This window comes from Crinia signifera, chromosome 2 (assembly GCF_055691185.1).
Source record: "Crinia signifera chromosome 2, ASM5569118v1, whole genome shotgun sequence".
In the NCBI taxonomy this organism is placed as follows: Eukaryota; Metazoa; Chordata; class Amphibia; order Anura; family Myobatrachidae; genus Crinia; species Crinia signifera.
The window spans coordinates 401,699,834-401,725,168 of record NC_139218.1 but is presented as its reverse complement, the minus strand read 5'-3'; the positions used below and the strand labels follow the sequence as shown (position 1 = coordinate 401,725,168).

At 47.6% G+C, this 25,335-nt stretch overlaps 1 protein-coding gene across 1 annotated transcript; it reads right to left on the bottom strand.

The window, feature by feature from the left end:
• LOC146058327 (uncharacterized) lies at nt 1-25,260 on the bottom strand. Its single transcript, XM_083170594.1, has 9 exons — nt 25,092-25,260; nt 22,611-22,684; nt 7,304-7,536; nt 5,944-6,007; nt 5,640-5,767; nt 5,435-5,553; nt 3,751-3,883; nt 3,581-3,677; nt 1-1,723 (listed from the first exon to the last, which is right to left on the bottom strand). The coding sequence occupies exons 2-9, from the start codon at nt 22,678-22,680 to the stop codon at nt 1,677-1,679; spliced, it is 891 nt and encodes a 296-aa protein (XP_083026720.1). The 5' UTR covers nt 22,681-22,684; nt 25,092-25,260; the 3' UTR covers nt 1-1,676.
• Between the last annotated feature and the right edge of the window lie 75 nt (nt 25,261-25,335).

Genomic DNA, 25,335 nt, shown 5'->3' with positions numbered 1-25,335 from the left:
TGCGAGTGAACCAAAATAAGGGCCAAAGCGTTGTGCGCGACATACCTCAAAATAAAATCAAACACTATCAAAAGGGGTGTACAAGGGGAAGTACCAGGGGTATAAAAGCAGCATGGTTGGGGGCATGGTACCTGTCACTTTTCGTTTGACAAAACATGGTTCTATATCTGACTACTAAACCGCTATTGACCTTATAATGCACCTCAATGTAGGAAGATATTTGTCTGATAGGAAGGTGGAAATGGAAACATTTTTGCATAAGAGGTGTCTGCAAAGTATTTGACATAGTGAGCTCAGTTTAGCACCTCCCCATCTCAGCATCGCTCACTCCTATTCTGTCCCAATGAGGCTGAGCTCACTGCAAACAGCTCAGCACCTCCCACTCTATTAGCCTATTCCCTTTATTGCCGCAGCGAATCCCGCTATGAATATACTGTACTGTGTCCTTGGTTTCTGCTGCTGCCTATACTGTGTATAATACAGCATGCATAGCAGCATTGTAACTAAAGTGGGACATTGTACTGTGTCCTTCTAAGGGTTGTTGTGTGTGCTCGATAAGGGATTGTACTGTGTCGGTTTACTCCTGTGCTGCCAACACAACTATCTGGGGTCCATTTGCTTCAGTTTTTAAAACAAATTAAGATTAAAGCTGTCACAGGGTTGTGTGCTGTTGTATGGACTCTTCCACAAAATAGAAGTTTCTTTACCAGTTTCTGATTAGGCCAGTGATGGTTAACCTTGACAATCCAGCTGTAATTGAGCTACACAGCCTAGCATGCCCTGCTACAGTTTAATTATTTGGCCATGCTAAAGCTGAGGTAGGGCATGCTGCGATGTGTCGTTTAACAACAGCTGGAGTGTCGAGGTTAGCCATCACTAGATTAGGCAGTTTGGTGTCCATCGCAGCTTAGGAAAATAGTGTACAGTAACAATAGAAATCAAAGCCAGTGGCAGTGGCAGTATGGAAAGAGTTCAGGAAGGAAGCCGAAGATGACTGCACCTGAATTGAACTCACTGTGTGAAATGCTTTGTGAGCATCTCTACTGCAAAAAAGTTTTCTTTGCAGCGTGTATTGAAATGGGCCTTACAATATAACACATAACCAGCATGAAATTGATAACAGAGCAGAGTTCTACATTATAGTATTTGTCAAAAGTGTACACCTTGTGTCTTTTGTGGGAACGGAATGGTAACCATTGTAATCTTACTAAGCCAAGATAGCCATTGAGGTAGGAGATGATCACCTGCAGTAATAACGGATATCTGGTGGATAATCATTAATCTCACCGGCAACTCCACACGCCACACTAAAACACAATGCGCCACTTTGCATCATAATATGCCGCCCTGGGACCAGTGCACTTAGTGTGCAGATCTTTGCGCCATAGGGAAGATAGAGGAGCATGGCTATATATATATAACCTTGATTCATGGAGGGTACAGGTGCTTATTTCTTGCCTGGTCCTTTAGTAGCGGTAACCCATTAGCAGGCAGTGTAATCCAAGGAACCTGTGTCACAGATGTAGGACTGTACACTACAGATGAGGCCCCGGACTAATCTCACATTCTGTAATCATTGTCTCAGGAACAGAGAAGCCTCCAATCATTGTAATATTATCCGGTAACCACAATGTGTGCGGTGGTCAGTCGCTGGCAGGCGTTGTGTGTGAGCGGCGTCAGAGCGGCCCATGAAGGTTCTCCACAAACTTGGTGTAGTACTTCTCTGTAACACACAAACACTGTGATGCCATAGGTGCCCCAGTACCCATCCTTCCCTATACCACACAACTACCCCCCTAACGCTAGGTGCCCCAGTAACCATCCTTCCCTATACCACACAACTACCCCCCTAACGCTAGGTGCCCCAGTACCCATCCTTCCCTATACCACACAACTACCCCCCTAACGCTAGGTGCCCCAGTACCCATCCTTCCCTATACCACACAACTACCCCCCTAACGCTAGGTGCCCCAGTACCCATCCTTCCCTATACCACACAACTACCCCCCTAACGCTAGGTGCCCCAGTACCCATCCTTCCCTATGCCACACAACTACCCCCCTAACGCTAGGTGCCCCTGTACCCATCCTTCCCTATGCCTCATACCTCCCCCTCCTAACACACAGCCACCTCATGTCTCCTATCACTGTGCTCCCCCAACCATTACATCTATGTACCCCCTAACGCTAGGTGCCCCAGTACCCATCCTACCCTATACCTCATACCTCCCCCTCCTAACACACAGCCACCTCATGTCTCCTATCACTGTGCTCCCCCAACCATTACATCTATGTACCCCCTAACGCTAGGTGCCCCAGTACCCATCCTTCCCTATACCTCATACCTCCCCCTCCTAACACACAGCCACCTCACGTCTCCTATCACTGTGCTCCCCCAACCATTACATCTATGTACCCCCCTAACGCTAGGTGCCCCAGTACCCATCCTTCCCTATGCCTCATACCTCCCCCTCCTAACACACAGCCACCTCATGTCTCCTATCACTGTGCTCCCCCAACCATTACATCTATGTACCCCCTAACGCTAGGTGCCCCAGTACCCATCATTCCTTATACCTCATACCTCCCCCCTCCTAACACACAGCCACCTCATGTCTCCTATCACTGTACTCCCCCAACCATTACATCTATGTACCCCCTAACACTAGGTGCCCCAGTACCCATCCTTCCTTATACCTCATACCTCCCCCCTCCTAACACAGAGCCACCTCATGTCTCCTATCACTGTGCTCCCCCAACCATTACATCTATGTACCCCCCTAACGCTAGGTGCCCCAGTACCCATCCTTCCCTATACCTCATACCTCCCCCTCCTAACACACAGCCACCTCATGTCTCCTATCACTGTGCTCCCCCAACCATTACATCTATGTACCCCCTAACGCTAGGTGCCCCAGTACCCATCCTTCCCTATACCTCATACCTCCTAACACACAGCCACCTCATGTCTCCTATCACTGTGCTCCCCCAACCATTACATCTATGTACCCCCTAACGCTAGGTGCCCCAGTACCCATCCTTCCCTATACCTCATACCTCCCCCTCCTAACACACAGCCACCTCATGTCTCCTATCACTGTGCTCCCCCAACCATTACATCTATGTACCCCCTAACGCTAGGTGCCCCAGTACCCATCCTTCCCTATACCTCATACCTCCCCCTCCTAACACACAGCCACCTCATGTCTCCTATCACTGTGCTCCCCAACCATTACATCTATGTACCCCCTAACGCTAGGTGCCCCAGTACCCATCCTTCCCTATACCTCATACCTCCCCCTCCTAACACACAGCCACCTCATGTCTCCTATCACTGTGCTCCACCAACCATTACATCTATGTACCCCCCTAACACTAGGTGCCCCAGTACCCATCCTTCCCTATACCTCATACCTCCCCCTCCTAACACACAGCCACCTCATGTCTCCTATCACTGTGCTCCCCCGACCATTACATCTATGTACCCCCTAACACTAGGTGCCCCTGTACCCATCCTTCCCTATACCACACACGTCTCCATGCAGTCACCCTGCCATATACATAGACCACACTGAACCCACCTGTGTCCGGATGAATGTGACCCCTCCGCAGCAGGAAGTCCAGCACCACCAGAGCGCAGTTGGGTTTGAACTCTTCTGTAGCGATGGCCGCTCTCACCTGCAGATGGGGGAAATAGTCAGACTTCAGGTGAGGGGTCTGCACGTCACTGCTAGTTGGGGCAATTACCTACCTTGTCCAGGGGCCACAGATAAAACTCCTGCACCTCTCCGTCTCCTATAACTGGTTGGAAGGACTCCGGGACCTCCAGGTCATACACAAACTGGCACTCTGGGTACAGCCCATCGTCCTGCTTGTAGGCGTAACTACAATGGTGGGAGAACAGGGATATGTAACATGGCGCCATAGCAACCAATAAATCAATGTAGCAATAATCACCAATTAACCAATATGCTGATTAGGCTGCAGCACAGGACACCAGGACAGGGGGGTGGGAACCTTGCAGGTGACAACCAAGGAATAAAATTAAGTCCTCATTTATCCCAGGCTTGTTAGCTATCACCCATCCCTATGTACTGTGGGGGGTAAAGTCCACTGGCACAGCCAGATGGCTGTGCCAGTGTAACTTACTGATGGGACCATTACATTATGTACAGTGTGCTACAGCGCCAGCCGGGCAGCCTAACGCCAAAGTCTCCTTAACATGCCACAAGCATTAGATCCTACATGCCAGTACTGTCATTACATGCACATGGGCAGTATGACTGGTGAGTCCCTGAGTGCCCATACACCTGTGTATAGCAGCATTACAAGTACATAGGCAGTATGACTGGTGAGTCCCTGAGCGCCCATACACGTGTGTATATCAGCATTACATGCACATGGAACGTATGACTGGTGAGTCCCTGAGCACCCATACATGTATGTATAGCAGCATTATATGCACATGGGCAGTATGACTGGTGAGTCCCTGAGCACCCATACATGTAGGTATAGCAGCATTATATGCACATGGGCAGCATAACTGGGGAGTCACTGAGCGCCCATACACGTGTGTATAGCAGCATTACATGTACATGGGCAGTATGACTGGTGAGTCCCTCAGCACCCATACACATGTGTTTAGCAGCATTACATGCACATGGGCAGTCCCTGAGCGCCCATACACGTGTGTGTAACAGCATTACATGCACATGGGCAGTATGACTGGCGGGTCCCTGAGCGCCCATACACGTGTGTATAGCAGCATTACATGCACATGAGCAGTATAGCTGGGGAGTCACTGAGCGCCCATACACATGTGTTTAGCAGCATTACATGGGGCGCTACATGTGTATTAGCCTAGGGCACCTGGAACCTTTACTCAGGCCCTGACTGACCGTACATGTAATATGGAGGAGTACACAGGTGTTATATAGTCCCAGGTTGATGGATGAGGAATACAAGAGGTGGTGTGTGTATAATAGAGGCCATGGCTGTGATGTAGAGCTCAGCTACCGGAGAGGTGTGAAATCATGGTATGGTCAGTGTGGGGGTTCTATACAGTACATAGGGTATATATATATATATATATACTCCAGGGAAAGACCGCACTCACACTGGGGGTGATAGATCAGATATATATATATATATATATATATATATATATATATACATACATACACACACATACACACGGTACATGGGGGTATACGGTACATGGGGGGGGTATACGGTACATGGGGGGTATATATACGGTACATGGGGGGGTATACGGTACATGGGGGGTATATATACAGTACATGGGGAATATACGGTACCTGTGGGGGGGATAGAACTATGACACTAGCTCCGCCCTATCTAGTTTCTCACTAGGTAACGAGCACTGATAGTCTATGGGAGATCCAACAAAACACTAGTTATCAACTGGGCGTTACCTGACGGTCCCAGCTGGTTTGGCGGTGGCTGCAATGGATTCTGGGATACATGCCTCTTCCATACACTCCTTGAGGAGGGTCTCCCACACTCCGGACCCTGCAGAGATTCCTCCTGCGGCCTGTTATACACAGCACAGAGGATAATGTTCTCTTACTGAGTCTACGGCCTTATACAGATATATATATCCCACCATGCCCCACTCACCAGGTGGTCCAGCCTTCCAGGGTACGTGGGTTTCGTCAGCGACCGCCTGGCCACCCACATAAACGTTTCCGCTCCCCTACGCAGGAAGCCATTCACGTGCACCCCATAACGGGACACCCCGAGGAGAGCTGGAAACGGGGAGAATATTCAGAGATGCAGCTACTGTATAGCGATAGATACAGGGAGAGTCTCTGGCAGAGGGACAAAGAAACATGCAGCATACAGGGACTGGTGACAAAGAATAGATTGCAAGCTCTTGGGGATAGGAACCCTTTATCACACCTGAGCAATAATGGGTACTCACGCGCAGCAGCTCGCTCCATGCTGAGGAGAGGGCGGTCCGAGAAGAGAGCCTTCACATCATAGAGCTGCAGAAGAGACAGAGAGTCAGGGTGAGACGCAGATGACTGGGACTTGTGATGAATTGTGCGTCACATGTCCCCTGAGCGCGAGACAGGAGACTCTTCTATAGTCACCCAGAGCCCCTCTCTCACTCAGTCAGGGGGCGGTTACTTCCTCTACAGTCACCCAGAGCACCTCACCAGCTCAGGGGGCAGTTACTTCCTCTACAGTCACCCAGAGCCCCTCTGTCACCAGCTCAGGGGGCGGATACTTCCTCTACAGTCACCCAGAGCCCCTCTCTCACCAGCTCAGGGGGCGGTTACTTCCTCTACAGTCACCCAGAGCCCCTCTCCCACCAGCTCAGGGGGCGGTTACTTCCTCTACAGTCACCCAGAGCCCCTCTCCCACCTCAGGGGGCGGTTACTTCCTCTACAGTCACCCAGAGCCCGGCTCTCACCAGTTCAGGGGGCGGATACTTCCTCTACAGTCACCCAGAGCCCGGCTCTCACCAGCTCAGGGTGCGGTTACATCCTCTACAGTCACCCGGAGCCCCTCTCTCACCAGCTCAGGGGGCGGGTACTTCCTCTACAGTCACCCGGAACCCCTCTCTCATCAGCTCAGGGGGCGGTTACTTCCTCTACAGTCACCCGGAGCCCCTCTCTCACCACCTCAGGGGGCGGTTACTTCCTCCCTACAGTCACCCAGAGCACCTCTCTCACCAGCTCAGGGGGCAGTTACTTCCTCCCTACAGTCACCCAGAGCCCCTCTCTCACCACCTCAGGGGGCGGTTACTTCCTCCCTACAGTCACCCAGAGCCCCTCTCTCACCACCTCAGGGGGCGGTTACTTCCTCCCTACAGTCACCCAGAGCCCCTCTCTCACCACCTCAGGGGGGCGGTTACTTCCTCCCTACAGTCACCCAGAGCCCCTATCTCACCACCTCAGGGGGCGGTTACTTCCTCCCTACAGTCACCCAGAGCCCCTCTCTCACCACCTCAGGGGGCGGTTACTTCCTCCCTACAGTCACCCAGAGCCCCTCTCTCACCACCTCAGGGGGCGGTTACTTCCTCCCTACAGTCACCCAGAGCCCCGCTCTCACCACCTCAGGGGGCGGATACTTCCTCTACAATCACCCAGAGCCCCTCTCTTACCACCTCAGGGGGCGGTTACTTCCTCTACAGGAAGCCTAGAGCAGAACGTGGGCTTTGGTGCCGGATGTTGTCGGAGCGCAGTGCAGAATGTGGGCTCTGGTTCCGGACATACGCAGATTGCTATGAGGGACACACACACCGGTACACGTTGCACAGACTGCTGTGCCCTCACCTCATCCCTCCATTCCCGGAGACAGGGGAAGACCTCCCGAGCTCTCAGTGACTCCATCACCTCTTGTACAGCTCGTGTCCTGTCCTGGGGGCACTGCAGACGGTCATTAAGCTCCAGCTGGGCGGAGGGGTCTCTACGTAGGGTGAACACATCAGAGTTCTGGGAGAGAAGCTGTGCCACCGGCTGCAGCACCCAGCCGACCCGCTGCCCCTGTACGCAGAACGGCAGACAGCCTACAGGACATATATATCACATATACTGTATATACCCTGTGTATAGGGTGACCGTGCACAGTACTGCATCAGGGACATCACATATACTGTATATACCGGCTGTGTATAGGGCGACCGTGCACAGTACTGCATCAGGGACATCACATATACTTTTATTTTTAAAAAGGGGGTTTCCACCACAGGCGCTGCAAAACCTCAAAGCTGCATACAATCCTTCAATGGAGGTCACCGGACCACCAAAAATGCAATCCAAAAACAAGAGAAGTCTCACGTGCGCTAAAGGTATAGTCCTGTATTATTGAAGATAATTCACAGGGTTCCAATCCGTCTCAAGTACTCCAAATATCCATGTACATGTGAAAAAAGACAGGGAAAAAGGTTGTATTGAAACTTTGGAGAAAACAATCTATTTCCCCTTTATAGTGAGATGGGAATCAAGGAAAACAGTGTTCCCAAACAGCTTCCAAACGATCCCAGGGTGAGTTTAAGGGGTCACCTCGTGTAAGGTGACCCCTTAAACTCACCCTGGGATCGTTTGGAAGCTGTTTGGCAACACTGTTTTCCTTGATTCTGTTAGAGTGAATCTTACTAAATACCATATTGTCTATATAATTTGAAGATTCCTTTAAGTACAAAGTATTAAGGATTATGTAGTATAAGAATTAGAACAAATGTATGGTTCTATCTTCAAGGAGTTGAAACAGTTAATATGAATGTATGTTCTGTATAAGTCTCTATTTTTCCTGAGACCACCAATTAATATAGATTCAAAACAGATGTGGAGTAAATGCCACGACTGCAGAATAGACACATTGGGGGGGAAATAATATACATCCCTTATAAGGCAAGGTTTCTAGAAGGATCTATACATTCTATGGGAGTTAACAGTGATGGATAACGTAATATAGAAGCTACTTCCAGTCTATAGAGGTTCACTCCCATAATGATGTAAGAGATGCCATTTATCCTATGTATTCCTATGTTTCTTACGTCAAACCAAAGTTTTAATTGTTAACCCCACCTTAGGGGTGTGTTGTATATGTATATGTATGTTTTTTGTACTAAGCACTCCTTTATGGGAGTGAAGGAACAGTATCTTATGGTATAAATATGAGGACTGTAAGGCAATTAAAAAACACATCTTGAACTTCTCCTGACGGTCAGCGTAACATTTGTGTCGTGTGATGTCCAAGTACTGAAAACTCCGGGGGCTCCAGTTACCTCAAGCCATCAATTGGGTTCTCATCTGGGATGGAGATTTGAAGGAATAGAGCTGTGTATTGTTCTCTGCTGAAGTTACGTTACATATCTGAGTGAGTACAATCTGTTTTTAATTATAAGACTATTTTACTCGCTCAGATCTGTTAGTTACCTATGTAGTAAGCAGAGTATAAATATACATTTCAGTTCTTCCTTGTAAACTTCATTATTATAGAACCAGAGGTACTTAGATATCACACAGCCTTAAGTATAGCTGTAATATTTTTTGTACTGTTGTGTACTGTGTTTGGATTGTCATTGTAACTGTGTTTACTGTGTGTCAGTATCTGTATGTTTCATGTTGAATGATTGATCAGCCATCTTCACAAGGCTTGACAGATGATCTATCTATCTCTCTCTCTCTCTCTCTCTCTCTCTCTCTGTATATATATATATATATATATATATATATATCATATATACACACACACACACACACACACACACACATATTGGGTATTACTTTTGGTTAACGCTCAATTGAAAAGATCTAAAGCGTATTTGTTTGTTTGTCTGTGTGTGTGGTAAACACAATATAAGTTATAAGGTGTATAAGGGTTCGGAGGAAATCAAAGACATTCCTTGGTATTTGCTGTTACAGGCCGGTCCTTGCCTTATGCCAATGATTGCCCCTGGGAGTCATCTTGAACCAATTAGGACACAGCGCTTATAAAACTAAGTGTGTTTATGTTTTGCCTGATTGTCCATTTGTCATTTAAACATCAATAAGCGTAAGGTGCATATAAATCAAGACAGAACTGGAAACACCAAAGACGTTATTGTCATTTTTTCTCCTTTTTAGCCTCTTATAAAGGCTAGAACTGTCTCTTTGGTGATTACCAGGTCAATTTCATCTTGAAAAAGCCCTTATGATAAGTGTCTTGTGTTTATGTATCAATGTCTCTTACTGTATCACGTAGAACATATCTAGAATGTAAATGCAGCATAATTCTAAAGTTTAATTTCCCCAACTTTGAATATATAGAGCCACAATTGCTTGCAGTAATACAGCAAGTACATTTTAGAGTAATAAGTGGAAGTAGTGATCTAGATGGCACAGAGTTTACTTTAAAAGTAGGGTGTCATATTGCAACAGAGGTTCTACAACAGTTAATTGGAGAACATTACCCAAGCTGCCTAGAATTAGTACCAATAGAGAAGTGGATATTACCAATAATTTGCCCAAACAGTTACTCTGGGTTGACAAACACAGAAGATGACATTTTGCAGACTTTGTTAAGTGACCAAACAAACCCACACTTCAGCAATTGTTATAAGCAGTGGAGAAAGTGCTTAGATAGAAATAAAAGACATCAGCACTTTGCATTAAGGACACAACACGCTCTAGATCATATTTAAAGTGCTCAGAACAGGGTGCCTGCCCAGGTTATAAAAGTGGTATCATTATTATTGTCCTGATAAGTGGTTATGATATTTTGGCTTAGATTGAAAACCGGGAACTGAAAGCTGCATCTATATTAAACTTCAGCCAATAGAAGCACAGTTTTTTACCTTTCTTCACAACGTTACACACTGCTTTACGCACGTGGATAAAGGCCACACCCACAGGAAGTAATTAATCCAATGGGAGTAAACGGTGGAAAGATAATGGAGCGCTCCCCCCTAGAGGTTGTGGCAGAAAGGGAAGGTAAGAAATTGATCGGTTCGATTTCAAGAAGGGCTAATTTTCCTAAGGATGGAACTTTAGATCCTGTCGCGTGGAAGCGATTCTAAGTGACGAACGCTCATTGGCTGCAGAAGAAGGGTAATATAGATACAGTTAATATATGGCTTACAGTGTCACAGGAATTAGATGATTAGAAAAGAAAGGTTAAGGAGTTGTCATTTGAAAGTCCACCACCATATCACTTACCAAGACCTAATGCACCACCACATGCAGATAATCAGGTAGATAATGCACCATTTGTACACAACCACCACAGGTAATTGAGCAACCCCAGGCAGTTGGGGGGCAGAACATAGAAGAACTAGACTTGTTCGCAGCAGGGGGCACCACACCCAAAACCACAATTACAACAGCAGGTAGAAACACAGCTGGTATAGCCAGGTCAGGCATAGGGACTGAGGAATTGTATCCAACTTCAGATTTGCAGGCCCTTAAAATTGGAAAGTATTGTCCACAGAGGAAGTGTCCATTATGTGTGCTTTGTATATCAGAGGGAGACACAAAATGTCCTAACTGTGGAAATTGGGTGGGATCAGAGGTTTTACCATGTGACCCAGAAGTAAGATCTGTAATAAGGTTAAAAGATTACAATCAAAGACCACCCAGAGAAGGGTTATCTGAGGCTAGGACACGCAAACAAACAGAATTGTATGGTAATCCAGTTCCTAGTGACAGGCCTGGACAGTACCCAGTCAAAATATATAGTCTTCCACGTAGTAGTGTGTCAGCATCACAATCAGATAATTCCATGTACCCAGTTAGAGTAACTTACCACCCGCAAATGATTGCAAATGATGCGGGCCAGCAGGTACAGCAATTAGTTGAGAGACAGAATTATGTCCCATGGTTTGCATTTGACCAAATGAAAGTTGTAAATGATTTACCCGATATAAGAAAGAACTCATTAGAGTATGATAAAAAAAAAATCAGACAGGCTATTATCATACACAGACCATGTTGGGTAGATTTAGAACAGGTTGTGAGAGCAACCGCATGAACTGGGGAATGGAATAAAATACACACCTTGCCAAATGTTGCCGTTGATCTCCTCCACCCCAGGTTACCAGCCATAGTGGATATACCACAAAATAAGTACACAACAGAAAGTGGGGTACAGTTGGGGGACAGAGTGACTCACAGTCATAGATTGGCAGCTCAGGCACCAGCACAGCCAGATTTACAACAAAAACAAATGACAGTAATGGAATACCATGACAAGGTTGTAACTAAGCAAGAGAATGAAGGTTACCCACTTGAAAATCCAGCTAATGAAAGACTGTTTAAATCTAAGTTTTGTATGGACTTCGTCCTGAATTGAGAGCACAATTGTTTATTATAAGACCCGAAGTTAACTTTATGGACATAAGTGCAATCTTACAGATTCTGGAAGGCCTGGAAGATACGGAGAAGAGAAGAAGAGCAATAAGACACCAATTGTTCAGGTTAATGTCGTTCAACCTTGGAACAAAAAAAAGACCCTACAAAAAGGTCCAAAGATGACAGGTACCAAACCACCAATGGTAAGACAGGTACAACGTGATTCTGAGGGAAATGACATGACAGGGAGATGCTACTGGTGCTGATCCATGGGGCATATTAAACAAAATTGTCACAAGTATCAAAGATGGCTACAAGGTAAGAACAAGACAGATGGCTTACCTTACACAAAACAGGCATGACAATTTCAGAACCCAAAAGGCGTAGCAGCATTCCACCTTGAAGAAAATATAAACTCTCCCAAAGGTACTGTCTCTCTTACTCTTCCCACAGGACACAAACTTGAATGCCTAATTGACACAGGCGCTAGTCTCACTGTACTGAGAGAAGAAGAAGTTCCAAGTGAACTACTGTCCAGAGACACTATACAAGGTACAGGGTTGGGTGGACAGCCACTTACACTTAGGAAGAGTGAGCCAACCCCTTTACTTATCAATGATGAATGCACGCCTATACCTATTGAATTTCTTACCTCATCTACATGTCCAGTAAATTTGTTGGGAGCTGACATTCTGCACGTAATGCAAGCCAAGATTGAATATACAGAGACAGGCATCAAATATAAATCGAATATATCCAAGGACTTACTACCTCAAATAGAGGCAGCTGTGTATGTGTTTCTCTCCCAGTCATCTATTACAGATTCTGCTGAAATTATCCTCCCAGACTGGATCACATCCCAAGTACCGGACAAGCTGTGGTCTAAGGGAAAGATGGACACTGGCAAGCAGAACGTACAACCTGTCCAACTGCGATTAAAGCCAGGAACAGTACCAGTATCCGTAAAGCAATATCCACTGAATCCTGATCAAAGAGCCGCCATCGCCAAACAACTACAAGCTTATCTACAGTCCGGCATCATTGTACAATGTAGATCCCCATGGGCGACTCCTTTATTTCCAGTGAAAAAGAAAAATATCACCGGTTCTGAAGAGACCCAATACAGAATGATTCATGATCTAAGAGAGGTCAACAAGAGACTGTTAATAATTGTCCCATTGTGCCTAATCCACACACCTTGCTGAATCAGATCCCACCATCAGGGGCATGGTTCACGGGGATCGATCTGGCGACTGCATATTTCTCGATACCCATCACTAAAGACTCTCAAGAACTGTTAGCTTTTACACATGATAGCAAACAATACTGCTGGACAAGATTGCCTCAAGGGGGCGCCACTAGCCCTAGTGACTACTCTGAAGCCATGTCACTGGTTCTCCAGGCTTGGAGACCCTTTTACTCAGAAGAAACTCAGCTTATCCAGTATGTTGATGACCTCTTGTTAACTACAACAACTCAAGACAAATGCCAGCAAGAAACAGTGGGGCAGATGTATTAAGCCTTAACAAATGCAAGGCTGATAAAGAGAGATAAACGCCCAGCCTATCACATCCTAACTGCCATGTTACAGGCTGAGTTTGAAAAAAGTCAGAAAGGAGCTGATTGGCTGGACATTTATCTCTCCTTATCACCCTTGCATTTATATCTTGTTAAGGCTTAATACATCTGTCCCATTGTCCCTACTCAAGTTCCTGGGAGAACAAGACTGCAGGGCTCCAAAAGACAAACTATAGCTCTGTAAACAAAAAGTTGTCTTCCTTGGATATTATATCTTTCAAGGCATCAAACACCTGACAGAAGACAGGAAGAAGCTAATACCCCTTTTACACCGCCGAAAAATCCGGGTCAGCGGCGGGTCAGACCCGGATATTCGGCGGTGTAATTCCCTAACACCGTGTCCCTTTACACGGGACTTCTACCCAGGTCCTGACCTGGGTAGAACACGGCTAGGACCTGGGTAGAGGGCGGTGTAAATGGGAACGGCGGGTCGGTTGACCCGGCTCCCATTTACATGAATGGGGAACGTCCAACCTGCGGACCGCAGCGTCCGCAGGTTGGACGGATTGTCAGCCTGACACTGACAGCTGGCGCTGCTGTCTGCTATACCCTGCAGACAGCAGCGGTGGCGGGGGAGGGAGGTGAACGGATGCCTGACTATTCTAAACCTTTTACCTTGTATTGCCATGAGGAAAAAGGACATGCTTTGGGAGTGTTAACACAGAGCCACGGAACAAGACAAAGACCTCTTGCTTACTATTCCAGCAGGCTTGACAATATCATTCAAGGATCACCTACATGTATTAAAGCTGTAGCAGCGGCTGCTGTATTTAAGGACAAGTGCATAGACATTGTTCTTAATCATGAATTAACCATACAAGTACCACATGCTGTAACAGAAATCCTACAACAAGCAAGAACCAAACATCTTTCAGCAGCTAGACTCACCAAGTACGAAGTGTCCCTATTGAGTGCAACCAATGTGACAATCAAGAGGTGTATCACTCTCAATCCCGCAACGCTTCTCCCAGCCCTGTTGCCAGAACAGAAGGAGGATGAACATAAATGTTCAAAAGGAGGGAGAATTAGGGGACAAGCACCTTCTGTCAGCACAGTAACATCTACAGCAGTCCAGGGAATGGAAGTAGATCCAGAAGGTGAAGGTGAGGACAAAGATGAAAATACTTGTACTCAAAATTTTTCTCATGACTGCCTTGCTTTGATGAAACAAGAAACCCAGACATTGCCACACGTCCAAGATATGCCCATACCCAATGCTCATTACGAACTATATGTTGATGGGTCCAGATACTATGAAAATGGGACACCCTACACTGGATATGCAGTCACTACCGACACTGAAGTAGTAACTTCTGGAGCCTTACCAGCACACTTATCAGCACAAGCAGCTGAACTTGTGGCCCTTACTAAAGCATTGGAGCACGCAGAGCCACAAGAGAACATTTATACAGATTCCAGATACAGCTGGGGAGTGACAATGGACTATGGGTTGATCTGGAAAAGCAGAGACTTTAAAACAGTTACAGGTAAACAGATACAGCATGCTGACCTCATTAAAAAACTTTTCCAAGCATTAATGAAGCCACACAAAGTTGCCATCATCAAGATTCAAGCACACACAAAGAATCAAACAAAAGAAACAAGAGGAAACAATCTTGCAGATGCAGAAGCTAAGAGAGCAGCAAAAGCCCAGCCAGTAGGAATAAGACACTACTTGGTTGTGACAGAAACGGAAGAACCACAACACATGGCAGATATGCAACAATTAAGGAAATTCCAAGACCAAGCAGGTCCAGTGGAAAAAGCAGAATGGCAAAGGAAAGGAGCGGCAAAAGATGAAGAAACGGAGCTCTGGAAAAGAGATGAACTGTTATGCCTACCCAGAGTACTCTACCCAGCTATGTGCCAAATTACTCATGGACAGACCCACCTTGGAAAGGATCAAATGACTGCTATTACTAATGAGAGATGGATAGCTCCAGGATTCCAATCGGCAGCAGCACTTCACACATAGGCATGCTGGATCTGTGGAACAAGCAATCCAGGGACAAGAGTAAAAACTCCACAAGGGGCAATACCAAAAGCAACAGCTCCTTTTCAGAGACTGCAGATTGACTACATTCAGATGCCTAAGTGTGGAGTGCATGAGTATGCACTCGTAATAGTCGACATCCTGACTAAATGGGTGGAGGCTTATGCCGTGGCAAAGGCCACAGCAAGGAACACAGCTACAGCAAGGAACACAGCTAAGAAAATCCTCTCAGAAATTGTCTGTAGATATGGTGTCCCAGATGTCATTGAGTCAGATAGGGGTACACACTTTACAGGTGAAGTAATGAGACACATAATGCAGGATTTAGGCATACAACAGGCTTTTCACACTGCGTACAGGCCAGAAGCAAGTCTCATGGAGAGAACGAACTATACTTTGAAGTCTAAGGTTATGAAGGCAATGAAAGACACAGGTAAAACATGGGTAGAATGTTTACCTTTAGCACTCTTTAGTATGAGGACCATGCCTCATAAAAAGTCAGGATACTCTCCATATGAGATTTTGTTTGGTAGCATACCTAGGATAGGAGGTTACTACCCACAAGAGCTTGTGCATAAACATGCAGATCTAACCTGTTATGTAAAATAACTAACTAAAAGACTAACTGAACTTCATGTTGCAGCTTATGCTTCACTTCCAGATTCCACAGCAGAGAACAATCCTCATCATCTCCAGCCAGGAGATTGGGTGTATCTCAAAAGACACGTTCGAAAATCGTTTGAGCCCAGATATGATGGTCCATTTCAGGTCCTACTGACTACACCAACATCAGTGAAGCTAGAAGGAAGGGATACTTGGGTACACTCATCCCATTGTAAACAATTACGAGTTAGTTTGATGATGCAGTTTGCTGAGATGTTATTGGGGCCCAAATCCGATAAAAGTCTATGGGGATGTATTCTGTGTTTGGCAACCACAATAGTGGCAATAATATGGTTATGTACAGTACTAGATGTACAAGATTATGTTAATAATAATAGCACAGTACAAGTTACCTCTATAGTCTATACCAAACCACATTAAGAGGGTTATTCTAGTTCATTCTTTCTGACAAAATCCTTCTTAGATGGACAAAACCATGTGCACTGCGGGTGGGGCAGATGTAACTTGTGCAGAGAGAATTAGATTTGGGTGGGGTTTTTCTTCAAAGTGAGATCTATATTGCAGTGTAAAATCATGCAGTCAGTATTTTCCCTGCACAGAAACAAAAAAACTCACCCAAATCTAATTCTCTCTGCACATGTTACATCTGCCCCCCCTGCAGTGCACATGGTTTTGTCCATCTAAGAAGGATTTTGTCAGAAAGAATGAACTAGAATAAACCCCTATGTGAGAAAAAGGGAAGTAGCAAACCCTAGCCATGAATGTAGAAATTTGACACATATATTTTAAGGTGTATATGTGAGTATTGTAAACAGTCACCTGAGGAGACATGTATAGAATGGTGTAAGGCCCCTTCTGGAGAAAACCGAAATATGTTGTTGCAATTACATAATTTGGTAGTGAATGCCCTTAACACTACAAACTGTTGGATCTGCTCTCAAGGTCCTACCTCAGGAGGAGGAGGAGAGTGGACATTTATCCCCATCACATTTGAAGAATGGGCACTATTTGAAGATAACCGTGCAGATAGTGAACCATTCAAAGCATCAGTAAGCCAATACTTACGCAAGGAATCCCCTAAATTGCTAGCACACCTAATTACCCCAAATGTATCTTTTTGCATTGAATTTAAGAAAAAACAAAGTGAAACCATACTTGGCTTTAATAAAACAAAAGGTTTTCCCCTCAAACACCTACTTAGGAACATTTCATCCTTGCTCAAAGGCCCCTTTTAGAGTTGGTAGTGCCCCTGACACCTTCGAATCAGGAGTACCTCCATACCAAATGTTTTTGACACCATATGATGATAAACCTGCACTAAGGGAAATGATAAATATTGGAGTGTGGCCAGGGCCAGGATTCCCTAGTTGGATGAATGAGACAGGAAGCAATCCTGACCAGTTCGTAGTTAATGGTACAGTAGCAGGAAAAGGATTGGTTAACCTAAAACAAATGTGGGATAGCATACCTCCAATTCTCCCAAATAATTTGTATTTTTTGTGTGGGAAGTATGCCTACAAGTGGCTTGTTTTTGGCGACTATGGGAATTGCACCCTAGGACGCATAGTACCTGCAGCGCAAGTGATAGAGCATGGAGATCTTAAAGAAATTAGCAGAGGAAGAGAAGGCCAGGTAAGAAAGTATAATCCAATACACAGGGACAGAAGGGAAATAAAAGAAGCAGGGAAAAAGGCAAATAAACTAGTCTACACACCCTGGCATCAGAGAATGGGATTTTTGGACCTATTTGGCTAAAAATCATATTATAGAGTTGAATCACTTGCAATGTTATTAGATAACATTACTGAAATATACGATAACACCTTCAGATATGTAGGAAGAGAGATCCAAGAAGTGAAAAAAGAACAGTTACAACACAGATTAGTTCTGGATCACTTAACGGCACAGACAGGAGGCTATTGTATGACCTTATATACTCAGACAGGAATATTGTGCTGTACATTTATTACTAATGAGACTGACAATGCTCAAGAGACAATAGAAAAACAAGTTACCCTGTCTCAGGGATATAACCCACTAGACCCATCTGATGTGACTAATCCTTTGCATGTTTAGGCAGTTTGTATTGTAAGATGTCTGACCACTATGAGTTTCCTACAATTTATAATAATTTTTTTTTTTTTTTTAGTTTACTACTGTATGTAAACAATATTAATTCAATTGTAATGTTTAATTATTATACAAAGGAGGGAGTAATGTTAGAGTGAATCTTACTAAATACTATATTGTCTATATAATTTGAAGATTCCTTTAAGTACAAAGTATTAAGGATTATGTAGTATAAGAATTAGAACAAATGTATGGTTCTATCTTCAAGGAGTTGAAACAGTTAATATGAATGTATGTTCTGTATAAGTCTCTATTTTTCCTGAGACCACCAATTAATATAGATTCAAAACAGATGTGGAGTAAATGCCACGACTGCAGAATAGACACATTGGGGGGGAAATAATATACATCCCTTATAAGGCAAGGTTTCTAGAAGGATCTATACATTCTATGGGAGTTAACAGTGATGGATAACGTAATATAGAAGCTACTTCCAGTCTATAGAGGTTCACTCCCATAATGATGTAAGAGATGCCATTTATCCTATGTATTCCTACATTTCTTACGTCGAACCAAAGTTTTAATTGTTAACCCCACCTTAGGGGTGTGTTGTATATGAATATGTATGTTTTTTGGGTACTTGTGGAGTATCACGGCTCCCACGACCTTGATCGTATGCTGATCGCATGATAAAAAAATCGCATCGCATCCGATCAAATCGCATGCGATGCGATCGCACCCGATTTTGCACTGAAATGCATCAAAATGCATTGAAATGTGTAGTAAACATGTGAAATGCCCCCAAATGCCATTTTTCATAGTGTACCACCCCCACTATCAACGTCAACCCGAAGCGTGGCGAGCGCAGCGAGCCCGCGATGGGCGGCGGTACGCGTCCTACGACCTTTTCATACCCCCACTATCCACGTCGGCGTGGAGCTGAGAATAGAAAGTGTGGCGAGCGCAGCGAGCCACCGAGCCCGAAGCGTGGCGAGCGCAGCGAGCCCCGCGAGGGGACGCGGATACCTTCACAGCTATACGCGTCCCCTCGCGGGCTTCACAGGTATCCGCGTCCCCTCGCTGCGCTCACCACACTTTCTATTCTCAACTCCACGCCAATGTGGATAGTGGGGGTATGAAAAGGTCGTAGGATGCGTACCGCCGCCGCTCGCCACGCTTCGGGTTGGCGTTGATATTGGGGGTGGTACAGAGTGAAAAATGACAGTTGGGGGCCAATTAATATGTTTCATACTAATTTTAATGCATTTGGATTCATTTAAGATCAAAAACGTATGCCATCGCATCGCATCGGATGCCATCGTTCCCTGTCTTTTTTTCACATGTACATGGATATTTGGGGTACTTGAGACGGATTGCAACCCTGTGAATTATCCTCAATAATACAGGACTATACCTTTAGCGCACGTGAGACTTCTCTTGTTTTTGGATTACATCACATTTACTGTATATACCCTATGTACTGGGTGTGTATAGGGTGACTGCACACAGTACTGCATCAGGGACATCACATATACTGTATATACCCTATGTACTGGGTGTCTATAGGGTGACCCTGCACAGTACTGCATCAGGGACATCACATATACTGTACATACCCTATGTACCGGGTGTGTATAGGGTGACCGCGCACAGTACTGCATCAGGGACATCACATATACTGTACATACCCTATGTACCGGGTGTGTATAGGGTGACCGTGCACAGTACTGCATCAGGGACATCACATATACTGTATATACTGGGTGTGTATAGGGTACATATACCAGTGGTTCCCAAACTGTGTGCCGTGGCACCCTGGGGTGCCCTGGGACACTTGCAGGGGTGCCTCGGGTTGGTGGCCCAGGACCAATTCAAATTATTTATGGTCACTGTAATAGACAAAATCAGTGCTGGTGGCTGCCAATTATAAAATGTGGACAAAAAGAAGCAAATCCTGATCCTCACCACATAACTGACCCTATGAGGCACATATCAACACAATCTACTTAATTTATTTTCTTCATTTCTTTTGGACTCGGGGTGCCATGAAAAAAAAAATCTGATACTCTGGGGTGTCGTGATTTAAAAAAGTTTGGGAACCACTGACATATACTGTATATAACCTATGTAATGGGTGTGTATAGGGTGACCGTGCACCGTACTGCATCAGGGACACCACATATACTGTATATACCCTATGTACCGGGTGCGTATAAGGTGACCGTGCACAGTACTGCATCAGGGACATCACATATACTGTATATACCCTATGGAATGGGTGTGTATAAGGTGACCGTGCACCGTACTGCATCAGGGACATCCCATATACTGTATATACCCTATGTACTGGGTGTGTATAAGGTGACCCTGCACAGTACTGCATCAGGGACATCACATGTACTGTACATACCCTATGTAACGGGTGTGTATAGGGTGACCGTGCACTGTACTGCATCAGGGACATCACATATACTGTATATACCGGGTGTGTATAGGGCGCCCGTGCACAGTACTGCATTAGGGACATCACATATACTGTATATACCCTATGTACTGGGTGTGTATAGGGTGACTGCGCACAGTACTGCATCAGGGACATCACATATACTGTATATACCCTATGTACTGGGTGTGTATAGGGTGACCCTGCACAGTACTGCATCAGGGACATCACATATACTGTACATACCCTATGTACCGGGTGTGTATAGGGTGACCGCGCACAGTACTGCATCAGGGACATCACATATACTGTACATACCCTATATACCGGGTGTGTATAGAGTGACCGCGCACAGTATTGCATCAGGGACATCACATATACTGTACATACCCTATGTACCGGGTGTGTATAGAGTGACCGTGCGCAGTACTGCATCAGGGAGATCACATATACTGTATATACCCTATGTACTGGGTGTGTATAGGGTGACTGTGCAAAGTACTGCATCAGGGACATCACATATACTGTATATACCCTATGTAATGGGTGTGTATAAGGTGACCGTGCACCGTACTGCATCAGGGACATCACATATACTGTATATACCCTATGTAAAAAAGTGACACACTACAGAAAATGTGAAAAGTGACAAACGTGAGAAGGAAAATAAATAAATAAAGAGACCCCAGCCAGAGGGCCGGGGTGGGGGTGTGAAAAATTGTCCTACCCCAAAAGGACGAAGTAAGGATGTGAAGCGCTAGCCTAAAGGGAAGTGCGCAGTGCTAGTGCAAGGTGATTTGGGGATCACCCGTGCATGTTCGGCACCCCAGAGTTTCCCCGGGGGCACAGTGCAGCCTCGGACTCCAGGCAGCCAGCCAGTCAGCGTTCGACCAAGTGTTTCTCTGCTCCACCAGCAGGCCCTTTCCGGACCCCGGCATGGGAATGGATACTCCACCAGGCTTTTCGATGAGTCACATATACTGTATATACCCTATGTACTGAGTGTGTATAAGGGGATGCAGTTACAATCCCGGCGGTCGGGATCCCGGCGTTCAGAATCCCGACGCCGGAATCCCGACCGCTGAAATGCCGAAACATTCTCCCTCCGTGGGTGTCCACGACACCCTTGGAGGGAGAATAAATTAGTGTGCCGAGCGTAGCGAGGCACCGGGCCCGCTGCGTGGCGAGCGCAGCGAGCCCGCAAGGGGGGGGCGATCCACGTCCCCCCCTTGTCGGCATTTCGGCTGTCGGTGTTCCGGCGTCGGGATTCTGAACGCCGGGATCCCGACCTCCGGGATTCAATACTGAATCCTGTATAAGGTGACCGTGCACAGTACTGCATCAGGGACATCACATATACGACCCTATCTCACACAAGACACTACTAAATCTCTTATCCATGCACTCATTATATCCCGCATTGATTATTGCAATAGTCTCCTAACTGGTCTTCCCAAGAACAGACTCTCACCACTGCAATCAATTTTAAATGCTGCTGCTAGGCTGATCTTCCTTGCAAGACGCTCATCGTCTGCTGATCCGCTCTGCCAGTCCCTCCATTGGTTGCCTGTATATTACCGTATTCAATATAAAACACTTCTACTTGCATATAAAGCTATTAACCATACTGCACCAGCATATATCTCTGCACTTATCACAAAATATCTCCCATCTCGACCACTACGCTCTACACAAGATCTGCGTCTCTCTTCTGCACGGATCACTAGCTCCCATTCACTATTACAGGACTTTTATCGGGCTGCTCCCATCCTATGGAATGCCCTTCCACGCACATTAAGACTCTCCACCAGTCTCCAAACTTTCAAGTGTTCCCTGAAAACTCACCTCTTCAGGCAAGCCTATCATATTTAAGTTCTACATGCATAACCCTCCGAGGCACTTATGTATTATATAGCTTCCCTTCTGGACTTGTAACTGCTATGCTATTACTGGTGCCTGTCCTTATGTTTCCCCCCTATATCCCTATAGATTGTAAGCTTGCAGCAGGGCCCTCCTACCTCCAAGTCTGTCTGTTGTTACCCAGTTTGTTTTATCACTGTCTACTATTGTAAAGCGCAACGGAAACATATACAAACTCTCACCTCCACGACATATATTGTTGAGATCTAGCACCAGCTTAAGGACCCGCTCAGACCAAGCAGCTGCCGCCATCTAGCTGCAAAATGCACAGGAAAAAAAAAATTGTTACTCCTATTGCAGAACTGCACAGCAGGTAATCCACAGCTCACTCCTCCTGCAGTACCCCCAGCAGATAACACAAGGTGCACTCCTCCTGCAGTACCCCCAGCAGATAACACACACAGCCCACCCCTCCTGCAGGGCAGGTACCACAAACACAGCCCCCCTCTCCTGCAGGGCAGGTACCACACACACAGCCCCCCTCTCCTGCAGGGCAGGTACCACACACACAGCCCCCCTCTCCTGCAGGGCAGGTACCACACACACAGCCCCCCTCTCCTGCAGGGGGGCTGTCCCACACACACAGCCCCCCTCTCCTGCAGGGCAGGTCCCACACACACAGCCCCCCTCTCCTGCAGGGCAGGTACCACACACACAGCCCCCCTCTCCTGCAGGGCAGGTACCACACACACAGCCCCCCTCTCCTGCAGGGCAGGTACCACACACACAGCCCCCCTCTCCTGCAGGGCAGGTACCACACACACAGCCCCCCTCTCCTGCAGGGCAGGTACCACACAGCCCCCTCTCCTGCAGGGCAGGTACCACACAGCCCCCCTCTCCTGCAGGGCAGGTACCACACAGACCCCCTCTCCTGCAGGGCAGGTAACACACAGCCCACCCCTCCTGCAGGGCAGGTAACACACACAGCCCACCCCTCCTGCAGGGCAGGTAAGACACACAGCCCACCCCTCCTGCAGGGCAGGTAACACACACAGCCCCCCTCTCCTGCTTGGCAGGTACCACACACACAGCCCACCCCTCCTGCAGGGCAGGAACCACACACACAGCCCACCCCTCCTGCAGGGCAGGTACCGTACACACAGCCCCCCTCTCCTGCAGGGCAGGTAACACACAGCCTACCCCTCCTGCAGGGCAGGTAAGACACACAGCCCACCCCTCCTGCAGGGCAGGTACCACACACACAGCCCCCCTCTCCTGCAGAGCACGTAACACACACACAGCCCACCCCTCCTGCAGGGCAGGTACCACACACACAGCCCACCCCTCCTGCAGGGCAGGTACCACACACACAGCCCCCCTCTCCTGCAGGGCAGGTACCACACACACAGCCCCCCTCTCCTGCAGGGCAGGTAACACACAGCCCACCCCTCCTGCAGGGCAGGTAACACACACAGCCCACCCCTCCTGCAGGGCAGGTACCACACAGCCCCCCTCTCCTGCAGGGCAGGTACCACACACACAGCCCCCCTCTCCTGCAGGGCAGGTACCACACACACAGCCCCCCTCTCCTGCAGGGCAGGTAACACACAGCCCCCCTCTCCTGCAGGGCAGGTAACACACACAGCCCACCCCTCCTGCAGGGCAGGTAACACACACAGCCCACCTCTCCTGCAGGGCAGATAACACACAGCCCCCCTCTCCTGCAGGGCAGGTAACACACAGCCCACCCCTCCTGCAGGGCAGGTAACACACAGCCCCCCTCTCCTGCAGGGCAGGTAACACACACAGCCCACCCCTCCTGCAGGGCAGGTAACACACACAGCCCACCCCTCCTGCAGGGCAGGTACCACACACACAGCCCTCCTCTCCTGCAGAGCAGGTAACACACAGCCCCCCTCTCCTGCAGGGCAGGTAACACACAGCCCACCCCTCCTGCAGGGCAGGTAACACACAGCCCACCCCTCCTGCAGGGCAGGTAACACACAGCCCACCCCTCCTGCAGGGCAGGTAACACACAACCCCCCTCTCCTGCAGGGCAGGTAACACACAGCCCACCCCTCCTGCAGGGCAGGTAACACACAGCCCACCCCTCCTGCAGGGCAGGTACCACACACACACACAGCCCACCCCTCCTGCAGGGCAGGTAACACACAGCCCCCCTCTCCTGCAGGGCAGGTAACACACAGCCCCCCTCTCCTGCAGGGCAGGTAACACACACAGCCCACCCCTCCTGCAGGGCAGGTAACACACAGCCCACTCCTCCTGCAGGGCAGGTACCACACACACACAGCCCACCCCTCCTGCAGGGCAGGTAACACACACAGCCCACCCCTCCTGCAGGGCAGGTAACACACACAGCCCACCCCTCCTGCAGGGCAGGTAACACACACAGCCCACCCCTCCTGCAGGGCAGGTAACACACAGCCCCCCTCTCCTGCAGGGCAGGTAACACACAACCCCCCTCTCCTGCAGGGCAGGTAACACACAGCCCACCCCTCCTGCAGGGCAGGTAACACACACAGCCCACCCCTCCTGCAGGACAGGTAAGGTAACACACACAGCCCACCCCTCCTGCAGGGCAGGTAACACACAGCCCACTCCTCCTGCAGGGCAGGTACCACACACACAGCCCACCCCTCCTGCAGGGCAGGTAACACACAAAGCCCACCCCTCCTGCAGGGCAGGTAACACACACAGCCCACCTCTCCTGCAGGGCAGGTAACACACAGCCCACTCCTCCTGCAGAACCCAGAGCAGATAACACACAGTCCACTCCAGGGTGCTGACTCTAATGATGGTGTCAGACTGTCAGTGGTGAGGTGACAAGGGGACAGGGCACACTATCCAGCTCTGTGGTAGGGCGGCGGCCATGTTTATGGAGACCTGGAGCCTGGGACTATTCTCTTATAGTGTTAGAACTCTTTTTACCATTGCTGCACACTGGTG

Coding starts and splice junctions, on each gene's coding strand:
- LOC146058327 (XM_083170594.1), bottom strand. CDS start 22,680: ATGGCGGCAGCTGCTTGGTCTGAGCGGGTCCTTAAGCTGGTGCTAGAT. Junction 6,008..7,303: donor TCCGGGAATGGAGGGATGAG/GTGAGGGCACAG, acceptor TCTCTTCTGCAG/CTCTATGATGTGAAGGCTCT. Junction 5,554..5,639: donor CTGGAAGGCTGGACCACCTG/GTGAGTGGGGCA, acceptor TGTGTATAACAG/GCCGCAGGAGGAATCTCTGC.